Source organism: Pinus tabuliformis, chromosome 2_2 (genome assembly GCF_031772625.1).
Source record: "Pinus tabuliformis cultivar Carrire ecotype Pingquan chromosome 2_2, CPIR1, whole genome shotgun sequence".
NCBI classification, from domain to species: domain Eukaryota; kingdom Viridiplantae; phylum Streptophyta; class Pinopsida; order Pinales; family Pinaceae; genus Pinus; species Pinus tabuliformis.
The window spans coordinates 1,047,635,998-1,047,648,006 of NC_142300.1; the positions used below are offsets into that span (position 1 = coordinate 1,047,635,998).

Consider the following 12,009-nt stretch of genomic DNA (forward strand, 5'->3'; position numbering starts at 1 on the left):
TTGCCCCTCCTACATTACCCTACGACAGACAAGCTTCTCGCCTCCCTTGTTTACAGAGAAAACTTCCCATCCTAACATCAGGCAATTTCCCCCCCAACTGTCATGGGTTTCACCCATTTGACATAAGGTAAAGACGTAGAACCAGGCCATGATGAGAAGTTGCCTGCCTAATTGCCACCAACAATTTCCTATCCCCCAAACAGAACCCTTGCATCCAAGCTAAACCCTAGCAAGACCATAATTATAGGTTTGAGGTGGAGTTGAATAACATACCTGAAGTCCACAACTATTCGACGACGACCCTAGTTCTTCGCGTTTCGACAATCACCACTAGCTCTGAGCCACCACCCTTCTCTGCAAGCTATCACGCTAAGAGTGCATGTCGAAATGCCTCTTCGTCCGTTATACCCTACATTTCCTCCCGTCCCGGCACCTCGCCCACCTCCCCAGCATGCAGTCATGCCAAGGGTCACTGTACCCCTTGCCTTGAGCATGTGGGGGACGTCGGTATTAAGTGCCCAGATACCCTTCGTTACTACACCCTTGCACTCCTAGCTGTCAGCCTGCATCCCAATTGGGATAAAATGATTGTAATTTTATTATTAATAATAAAATTTATTATTTTTATTATTTATTAATATTATTTTTTAGTTGAATGAATAATATATTTTTTTTCAATTATTATTTTAATATAATATTTTAGATCATTTTAATGTATTTTCCCTAAATTGGAGGAAGCCTCTTTCCCATAACAGCTTTAATACAAAATCAATAACTTTATTGTAAAATTATTATAGCATATTAATATGTGAACCTAATACCTCTAAATCAAAATGTTCAACAACTTAAGAAAAATGATAATTTTATAAACTTAATTAAAAATTCAAAAGCTTAGACATTTACTATATTAATTTACTAATTACAAGAGCATGTTATGGAATTTTTTATTAATCATATTCCTATTACCGATTAGAAGAGTTTTCTATACAAATTTTTATTAGAAATATACTAGGATACCTATTTACATATTTCCCTAATTTTAAGAATTAAAATAAATTAATTAATACCTCCAAAAATTATTTATGCCTTCAACACAGTTAAGAAAGTTGCTAGTTTTCGACATTTCCAATTCTTTGCGGGTACAACATAAACGAATTTGCTCATGATCCCGAGAAATTTGTTATAATAACATGAAAGCCCGGTGGACAGGTATATAAAAATATTCATCTATAATAGTAGTTGATGGGGCTTTCTCTAGACTAGCCATTAATTTCATCCATATGAATGGTTGTCCAACTGGGACGGTAGTTTTCACAACAGTGGTTTTTTTTGTTAAATAGAAAAACATTAACCAATTTTATATTGAAAAAATAATAAGTTGTTTACATATTTGAGACGCTATATAATAGGCATCTTAATTCATCATATGGAAAAAAAAAATTGTTCCCTGATCACGAGTATTACAACTAATTATTTCAACATAGCTTCAAATAAAATAAAAATCAGTTTTCGTCATCAACCTAATATCGGTCGAACAACTATTAAAGTAAACCAAAATAACAACCACATAAACAACATAATATAAAATAAAAATAAGTAATTAGAAAATTTCTAGATCTTTGTAAAATAGGCATAGTTGATTTCCTCTCGGTTGAAAACATGTCTTATTTTTTATAATTTCTCTCCCACGCCATTTTGCTCCATCTAAATGCGTGTGAAGTGCACTTGGTCGAAGTGTTCAATTACCTTGCTAGGCTTCCGCATCCAACACAAAAGTGAAGGAGGTGAACATAAAAAATGCTTCAGTACCCAATCAATCACCATTCTCGGGTCACCAAAAATATCCAACTTTGTGAGAGAAATCCATTTAGTACAATATAATACACCCCATATTACAATGACTCCAACCCTAAAATTTGTACCAATGCCACAAAACTAGTTCAAATGGAAGTATTGACCATGGTTAAGGATAACAACACCCACATCCATAAGAGTTTTTTTTCCGAGGGAAAAAACGAACTTTTTTATAAGAAATAAAAAAGTTACAAGCATATGAGTTAACATTCCAGAACTTTCAGTGATATTGAGACCTACATCAGTCCCAAAGAGGGAGAGACAGACTCCTCTGTGTATCACCAAACCAATCAGAAAGTAAAACTTTTTCTCGCTTGCTAACAACGCTGTAACGTTGTCTATCAAAGACAACTTTGTCCAAAATTCTGCGTGTCCATATCAAAAAACCGTGGGTCTCCTATACAGAGGAAAACAACCCACTGGAGATCACCATGTTTTCAAACTGTTTGATCCATATAAAGTAGTCCAAAACAGGAAATACAACAGCAATATTTACATAAAAACCGGATCCGGATATAGAAAGACTGTCAAAATAGAAACCGAACCAGCTGATATTTTATAAATTTATGTGTATGGAGGGAGATCCGACACATGGATCTGGGCATGCATCTGTTCAATTATCCTCCATGAGTCCACAACTTGCTGCAAACCTTCTTTAGAAAGCCTATCTGCATCTTCATTTATGTCCCTATAAATATGTTCAATGGAGAAAACATTAAAATGGTGTTTTAAATTTTGAATCTCTTCCAGGAGTGGCCTCAACATATAATTTTGAAATCTAAATTTTCCATTGACCCAATTTATTACATTCAAAGAATCCCCAAAGATCTGTACTGTGAAGATATTTCTGTTTATGAGCCAGCATAAAAGAAGTTTAAGGGCGGACAGTTCAGCGAAATTATTTGTTCCGGGTCCTAGTCCCACAGAGGCTTTTAGAGAGTGAGAGGAGTTTAAATGGATGATGATCCCAACACCAGTATTATTGTTTTGAGCTGCCCCGTCGAAGTAGGCCCATGGAATCCCTTCCCTGATTCGTTCTTCCTTTCTGGGAGCAGTGTTCCTAAATTCTTCAGGTTCCGGAATACTAGATAGAATGGCTGAGCTTTGGATAGCAATCACTTCCGTTGGGGTGAGTTTTCCTCTGAAGATGCTTCTATTTCTAGCTATCCAGATACCCCAGCAAATAATGGGGGGAAGGTTCCTCAAGTTCCTCTCTGAGTAGTGGTTCCACCAATATTCCCATGCTGTAAGAAAAGAATCCCCTTCCAATCTAACATTTTTCCCTAATAATTTTTGCATCTCTTCCCAAACTTTCCTTGCATAAGGACAAGCAATGAACAGATGAGGAATGGATTCTGAGTCTGAAAAGCATAGGGGACACCTTCCTGGGCCCTGTTTGAATCTGGATTGTAGTATATCCCAGGTAGGAATTTTCTTTCTTAAAACACACCAAGAGAATAATCTTGCTTTCTTTGGGCATTTTAGCTTTAGCAGGGGTTTAACCCACCATTCTGGAATATCCCACCCTTTCCTCTTCATTAAGAAAGAGTACCCAGCCTTTGGGGAGTAGGCTCCAGATTCAGCATGTGCCCACACCAATTGGTCCGGCCTGTCCTGAATTCTAACATTTGATCTCTTTAGCTCCTGAAGAAAACTCCGCCACTCATTCCTCCACATCGGGTCGATTCCTAACTCTTCTTCTGTTTTCCATGCTTGGCCCCAAATGGTTGACTGACCCAAATTTGCAATCTGATTTAGACCTGTTATCCCCTTCGAATCCAGATGAGCAATCAGGTCAGGGGGTAGAGCGTAGGATTCGTTACATCCCACCCAAGGGTCTCTTCCAATCCTCACATTTTCATCATTTCCTACCTGCCAAGCCAGACCCTGTTCTATAACCTTAAAAGCCTCTGTTGTGGCTTTCCAAATCACAGAAAAATTTCTGCCTTTTTTGTTTGGATTCCTTATCCAATCTTCTAAAGGCATGGGATCAATATATTTGCGTTTTACTACTCTGGTCCATAAGTTCTCAGACTTGATTATACGCCATCCAGATTTTGCTGCCAGGGAAGTGCTGAAATCATATAGGTTTTTTATGCCCCATCCACCCCAGTCTTTTGGCCTTGCGATTTTGTCCCATGCCACCCAGGGAAGAACTGAATCCTCCTTTGACCCTGACCAAAGGAATCTGCTGCATAGTTGTTTAATCTTGTGGAGGATACCTTTTGGGATCCATGTCAGGGCTGCCCAGAACACAGACATAGCCTGAAGAACAGAATTCACAAGTGTCAGCCTGCCTGCCCGAGATAGCCACTTGAAGCTCCAATGGGAGATTCTTTGTTCAATTTTTGCCACCAGCCAGTTCCAGTCCTGCTTTCTATACGAGTGTGGTTTCAACCAAAAACCAAGATATTTGAATGGGCTTTCCATATTACAAGACTCGAAAGGTAAGTGAGATGAAATCAGGAGCTCCTCCTGTCTGTTGAAACCCTCCAATATTAGCTGGGACTTTCTTGAGTTTATTTGAAGCCCTGTAGCTTTCAAGAACAGGTCAAAAATACTTTTAAGTTCTTTGATTTCATTTAAACTCCCATTTGTAAATAATAAAATATGATCTACAAATAGGAGGTGAGTAATGAACAAATTTACAGCAACTTCCAAACCTTTTATCAAACCTGTTCTTTTGGCATTGGATATCAATCTGCTGAGTCCTTCTGCAGCTAGGAGGAAGAGCAAAGGAGAAAGAGGACATCCTTGCCTCAGCCCCCTTTGACCTCTGAAGAATTGGGAGGCAGCCCCATTTATTAAAACTGCGAAACTTGCACTTGAAATACACCCCATGATCCAGCTTATGAACTCCACCTTGAAGCCCAAATGAGTCAGTAGCATCCTGAGATAAGTCTAGCTGATTCTGTAATAGGCTTTAGACAGGTCAATTTTTAACACAACCCCTTTCGAGTTTGATTTCCCAATACTGTGTATGGTTTCCTGTGCCACCCCTATAGCTTCGTGAATTTGACGACCGTCTAAAAAACCAAATTGTTTTGATGAGATGCAATTGGAAAGGATCGGTTTCAGGCGAACCACAATGGTTTTTGCAATAATTTTATAGATGCAATTGCACAGTGAAATTGGCCTGAAATCCTCGAAAGTTTCCGGGGCCTCTTTTTTAGGGATAAGAGCAATGAAAGTAGCGTTGAAAGGGGTATATACCTCACCTTTCCTCCTTGATTCCTCCACCACTTCCGTTAGTTCATCCCCAATCAGATCAAAAAAATGGGTAAAGAGTTCAATTGTCCAGCCATCCGGTCCCGGACTTTTGTCTTTTGCCATAGATTTAACTATACTTTCTACTTCCTCTTTTGTCACCTCTCTAAAAAGTTCTTCAGCCTCCTCCCCCTCCACAAAACGAGGGAAAGCTTGTGCTGTTCTGATAATTTCAGCCAAAGAAACCCCTCCTAGGTCTGAGAACAAAGATTGAAAATGATTCTTCCCCATATTTGACAAGGCCTCAAAAGACGAGGCTTCTCTGCCCTCAGGGTCCTTTAGCTTCCAAATTGTATTTGCATTTTTTCAGCCTTTTGCATAGTTGTGGAAAAATTTTGTGTTCTCATCCCCTGCTCTCAGCCAGATTGCCCTGCTCTTAAGTCTCCATTTTTCCTCTTTGTCCAATAAAATCTTTGCTCTAGATTTCTCAAGAGCCACAATCTTTTCTTTTGACTCCTGTGTAGCATAAGCATCTGTCTCAGGTTCTTCTAGAGCTCGAAGTTCTGCATTTATTTTGTCCAAATCCTCATTTTGTTTTTTCCTTCTTTCTGAGGCCCATTCCACAGTTGCTTTCTTTAGTCTTTTTAGATTATCCATAAAGAGAGCCCCTTTATTTCCAAAAAAGTTTCTACCCGGATGTCTCCAAATATTCCTGAAAAGCTGGTTAAAAGAATCTTCTTGCAGCCATGAAGCATCGAATTTGAAAGGAGCAGCAGGTTTTGGGGGGGGGGGTTTGGAGAGTTCTAAAAGAATGGGGAAGTGATCAGAATTTCCCCCTTCACCCACCCATTGCCTGAACATTGGAATATTGGAAGCCATCAAATCACTGATTAGGAAGCGATCCAGCCTTTTTGTTATTCTCTACTTCCCTGTTCTCCTATTCCTCCAAGTAGGTTTGGCTTTTATAATATTTACATCTATCAGCTTATGGGATAGGAGTGCATTTGCAAAATAATCTAATAGGGGGTCTTCTCTTGCAGAGGGTCCCCAAGCCTCCGCATTCCCTAAGGAAAAGTTTAAATCTCCTCCTAATATCAGATTTTTTCCTTTTAGCAGTTCTTTAGACAGGAGTGCATTCCAGAAGGCAACCCTTGCCTGACAAGGCCCATAAACATTTACTATCAAAAAAGGGAAATCGAAGTCTGGGGAAAAAACCTCCATACCCAGCACATTGGGCATACCCCAATGGTTCAAAATTTTCAATCTGCCGTCCCTGCAACCGATTGCAAGACCACCCGAGTGACCCTCTGCATCAAGGGCTACGAAAGCCCACCCCGGAAGAAAAGATCTAAGGACTGATTCAATGTCTACACCCCTGCCTAATGTTTCTTGGAGAAAAACAAAATCCAGATTATAACGAGAGATTAGTTCCTTCAAAGCCAGTTTTTTGGGTTTACTGGTTAAACCCCTACAATTCCATGACAAGCAGATCATTTTATAACAGCCTCAGGGGGTTTTGCTGCTCTAAGCGCCCCAGGAATCAACATTTGCTTGCCATCAGCCACATCAAGTTTGGCTTTGACTTGAGCTTTGGACAGGTTTGTCTCCCTACCTCTGCCCTTTTTTTTAGAACTTCTAGACGATGAAGGACCCAAACCACCCACCGGCTCTACCGAATCGGGGAAGAATTTAGACTTTTTGCTGAGGGATCTAAGGTTATAGGTTCGAGCAGGGGGGGAACCACCTGAGACCGGGTTTTCTAGGGAAACAACTTCACAGTTCAGATCGATGGAGGGGATAGCGACAGTTAAATTTTCAATATTTACACAATCATCTATGCATTTAGTAATCAAAGGAGACCCCATAGAAGAGTGGACACTTTTAGAATCAGGAAAGCAAACAGAGTTTAATGGGACTGACTGCATACCGGGCGGTTCACTAGCAGCGACATCAGCATTTTCCACAGGGATCTTTTCAGCGCCGCTCAGGTCTTCGAATGCTTTGACCGGATCCCCTCCAACCTGAGGTAGAGCTTCATCTTCCTGAGTTTGTATCCCTTCCATAGGCTTGGCCTCTGAGATTTGCTTCTCTGCCGATTTCGTATCTTTCCTCGTGCTTCCCGCCCACTGCTCATCTGATTTCTGAGTCCTCCTTCTGCGCCTCCCCAAGGGGCAATCCCTTGCCAGATGCCGATGCTCGTGACATCTGTGACACCTAAAGGGTAAAAGTTCATAATCCAGCAACTGTTCAAAGACATAATCCCTGTACTGCAAATTTATCGAATCAGCTAGTCCTTCATTTAGGTTTAGACACACTAAAATCCTGGCCACTACTCTTTCGTGGGTGTGTAGAAAGGACTTGTCCGCTTCCAAGAACGTACCCAGAAGATTCCCAATAGAAGAAAAAACAGAGTCCACCCAAAGGAATGGTGGAAGACCAGGTGCCCTTACCCAGACGGGGAATTCCTCAACCTTTTCCTTGGACGCGTCGAAGAGAGGAGACCACCTTTTGAAGAAGATTGGGTGGTTCCCAAATGCCCAATTTCTTCCTTCTACCCATTCCATGGCTTCCTTGGTTTCGAATATGATCATGAACCACCCTTTAACCAGTGTGGCCGTTTTGAAGGATTTTGCCGGGGTCTCCTTCCATTGACTCTCCGCCCATTGCTGTAGGAACTTGCCAGAGACAAACCGCCCCCTTGCACGACCCACAAGCGTGCACTCCGCCACTTCCAAAGCGTCCTCTACTTGAACGTCCATTCCCAATAACAAATTTCCTGCTATCCTTTTCTTTTTTAAGGGTTTCGCCTTCTTACGCTTTTCCCCAGCCCTTTCCCAATCCGGGTCCGCCTCTCTGTCCAAGACTGAAAAATCTGGTACCCTTTGTTCTCCATTCACATTTCCCGCAGAGGGGTTATCATCCTTTCCTGAAGGGATATGGCTCGATACTCCTGCTGGGGTTCCTTTCTTGCCAGCAGATTGACTTCCCTTTTCTTTCGTCCTTTCAGTGGCAAGGGTTTGGACATCCTTCCCTTGATTAGAAACCTTGCCGAGATCGGCGAAGACCCCCTTTTCACCCGGGCCGTCGTGTATCAGGTCTTTTGAAAAAAGATGTCTGTTTACAGCCAAGTGACCGCTTCTATCCCTAGCTTCTTTATCCAAAATTTGGAAGCCCCCAACAGATCTCCATAAACCTTGTCTGGAATTGAAATTTATAATATCTTCTAGACCACCCGACGGGCTAAAAGCCTTCGAGGGGGATAGAGACTTACCTTCGGGGAGGCCTTTCTCTTTCGGTATGCTTTCCTCCTCTCATGCTCCTGAGTCTCCTAAGCGCCCGCCGTTTTTTCCAAACGCACCAGACAATTCCAAGCTCTCCTCCAACAAAACTTTAGGCGGTTTGCTGCTCCATGGACCTCCCACTGGGAAGGTGGCGGATGCGGAATTTCCCACTTGCCCGAAGAACTTGTCAATGTTTTGTTCGGTGACCTCCTTACCCCAGACCGAAAGAATGTCTTCTGGGGCTAGGTCTAGATCCACCGCCTCATTATGAAACACCATGGTAACTAAACTGTGGTAAAACTGACACCTCACAGAAGCCCGTTTCCTGAAAAAACGCTCCTAAAACCGCCAGGGGCCCACATCCATAAGAGTTATTGCATGAAGCTCCACTAAAAAAACCCCACAGGGAAACTTCCCCAAATGTTCACATGATGGATGTTCCGCATGGAACCTGAAATTGCCACAGGGAAAATTTCATTAAAATATGCAAAGAAGAGTAGTTGAGTGGTAGGGTAGTTGATTTCATTTTTTTTCCTTTCTTCCTTTTTTCCCAATATCCTCAGGTGGGTCCGTCCAAAGGGGCTTTAATGCTTAGTCGGAGCTCTAATGGTCCTAATGAGAAGTGAATTCACACCTCATGACATCACAAAGGGAGCTCCTAATAAGAAGTGAACTCGCACCTCATGACATGACAGACGACTAATGACTTGGCAAAGAGGGCTTCAACCAACAGGGCTATCCATCAAGACTAGGGTAGTTGATTTCATGAATGCTCACTTTTGAGTTTTTATCATCTTAGTAGTCCCTGCCAAGGTAGAACTCTAGGAATTGATTTGCTTGTAGTCCACTATTAGTTTATCATTGACCAATCCAACTTATAATGTTTAACTTTGAAAAATAAAAATCAGCATTATTACAAACAAAAAAAATTCAAACATTTGATTGGCCCATTATTTAAAGGTCTTATCCTTTTCGCCATATTAATAACTACCTCAAATTTTTTCTGCCATAATTGTTGGATGGAGTTGCAATATTTATGCCATGAATTTTATATATTTATAGAGTAGTTTTTCATTGTTAAACTTCATATGAAAACCAACCAAAATTAAAAAATTTGAAAATAGCTCATACTCAAGTAAACATATTTACCATCAACTACTGCACTCCATAGATTAAGAAAGTATTTACATAAAAAAAATGATAAGAATAAGATGTAAATAAATATACTTAAGAGTAAAAATGTAAATGTGCAGAATTACTAGTGGTCACTACCTACCAAATTGATTTTTCCATTTCGTATTTAATTTGCAATTTTTATGAAAGAATAATTTCCACTTAAGTGGTAAGAAGTAAGCTACCTTGCACCTTATAGTTGTCGGTATAGAAGAAAAAAATGAGGACACATTTGAAATAGTAAAAGAAAAATTAAAAACAAAATCTCAAATTCAAACAACTTATATCATTGAAGCAATTAGGGTAGGAAAGTTACTTGAGAATAAATATAGACTAATATGTATTAAGGTGAGTCTCAATGACCAAAAATTAGATATACTCAAGAAATCCCCAAGCCTAAAGGGAGCCAGAAACTTTATAAATGAATATTTGATTCCAGAATACCAAGTTGAAGTCAAGTAAGAACTCCAAAAGGTCAATGATGCAAGAAAAGAAAGGAAATGGGCTACTATTACTAATAGGAAAGTTATCATTAGAGATAGAGTCCAAACTACAAATGATAAATAGGGATTAGGATCAATTAGGATCCTCTTCTGGAACTGTTTTGGTTTTTCATGGTGTAAATGTCATATGTTAAGTTGGATCCCGAGTGATATTCACCTTATTTTTCTAGTTGAGACTTGGGAACATGATGAATCTAGGGTTCCTCACCTTGACAAATTCATTCTTTGGTCTGTGTGGAATAAGAAATCCTCTTGAAGCGGGCTCGGTGGTATAGCATGTTATATTAAGAAAAATGTTTCTTCTCACATCCAACTTCATACTATCGACCCTGTCAATCAGGATATTTGGATCGAAATCTCCTATTCTTCCTCCAATAGGATTTTTCTTGCAATCTCGTATTTCACTCCTATCAACTTTACCTCCTATACGAAAAACAACTTACATAAGAATTTTCCATTCACTACCTTAGAAAAACACATTCACAACCTCAGGAATGAAGGTAATATATGTTTTCTTTGGGGCTTCAATGCTAGAACTGCTACCAACCAAGCTATTATGTTAAGTAACCACTCTAGCCTAACCCCTTGTGGCTTGATGAAGATGATGTCATCACTACTATGCTCAAGAGGACCTCTGAAGACAGAACCGAAAACTTATTTGGCACCGAGCTCCTCAAGCTTTGTAGTGTTGACTGTGTGTTATATTCTTTCTAATACTATTCACACATGCAAGGGGCGATAGCCCTCACTCTTCATTGCGTTGGGCGCAATATGCGGGTCGCAAGGGGGTGAAGGGGTTTCAAGGGGGTGGTAGTCCCCCTACATGGGGTCTGTGGCAGTGCCTCAAGAATTTTTTTTTGGACCCTATATTAGGTGGGAAGACCTACCTATGGTTTTATGCATGGGTTTTGCACATGGTTTTTTGCATGATTTTGTTTTCCTCCCCATGGTATTTTGTAGATCCATTTAAGGGAACAATGGTTATGTTCTAATCCAAGGTAAATTGAATGAGGTTTATGAATGCTTCGTCAATCATACATGTGTATTGTAACATTGACAATAATATAATGAGAAGTCAATCTAGTAGTCCCGATTTTGTGATGCAGGGGAAAATCTTTGTGTATATATGTTTTATGTTTTATGTTCTCGCCATTATTTACTTTCTATATTTTATAATTTGTATGTAGGTAATTTATGTACAGGGTTAAAAACCTACATTTGGTATCATAGCTGTTTCAACTTCAAGGGGACGCCTTTACTACTAAGGGGTTTTCCTCAGGCCTGTTGTAGACCCTATTTAGTGGGAGATTTGCGGGCTTGATTCTTACAGTGAAAGAATATGGAAGGTAGTGGAACAATAGAGATCGAGAAATTTAATGGTCAAAGTTTTGAGTTGTGGAAGCTCAAGATGGAGGATTTGCTAGTGGATGAAGATCAGTGGATCCTAGTAGATCCTGGTACTAAACCAACAGAAATGTCAGCTGAAGACTGGGCGATGTTGGATCAGAAAGAAAATAGCACAATACAGTTTTGTATCTCAAATTCAGTATTGTTGAATGTATCAAGGGAAGCTATGGCTAAGGCTTTGTGGGACAAGTTAGGGACTTTGTACCAATCTAAGTCTTTGGTGAACAAACTGTTCCTATAGAAAAAGTTGTATAACCTGAGGATGAAGGATGGAGACTCGGTGATATAGAATCTGAACACCTTTAATATTGTGGTAAGCGAGCTGTAATCTGTTGATATTAAAATTTCAAATGAAGATAAGTGCATCAATATGATGTCTTGTCTACCATATTTGTGGTATAATTTGATTGTTGCAATAGGTAGTAATACAACTACCTTGAAGTTTGATGAAATAGTCTCATCCCTTCTATTAGAGGAGATGAGATGGAAAAATATGGAGGGCTGGAATGGAGATGCCTTATCTATACGAGGACAATCCGAGAATAGAAACAAAAATAAGTCCTCAAGTGGGAGATCCAAATCTA

The 12,009-nt window shown here is 40.0% G+C and overlaps 2 protein-coding genes across 2 annotated transcripts; both read right to left on the reverse strand.

The window, feature by feature from the left end:
- Positions 1-2,418: 2,418 nt before the first annotated feature.
- On the reverse strand, positions 2,419-5,352 carry LOC149196953 (uncharacterized). Its single transcript, XM_089408508.1, has 2 exons — positions 5,068-5,352; positions 2,419-4,119 (listed from the first exon to the last, which is right to left on the reverse strand). The coding sequence occupies exons 1-2, from the start codon at positions 5,350-5,352 to the stop codon at positions 2,419-2,421; spliced, it is 1,986 nt and encodes a 661-aa protein (XP_089264634.1).
- A 75-nt stretch (positions 5,353-5,427) lies between these two features.
- On the reverse strand, positions 5,428-5,940 carry LOC149196954 (uncharacterized). Its single transcript, XM_089408509.1, has one exon. The coding sequence runs from the start codon at positions 5,938-5,940 to the stop codon at positions 5,428-5,430; it is 513 nt and encodes a 170-aa protein (XP_089264635.1).
- Between the last annotated feature and the right edge of the window lie 6,069 nt (positions 5,941-12,009).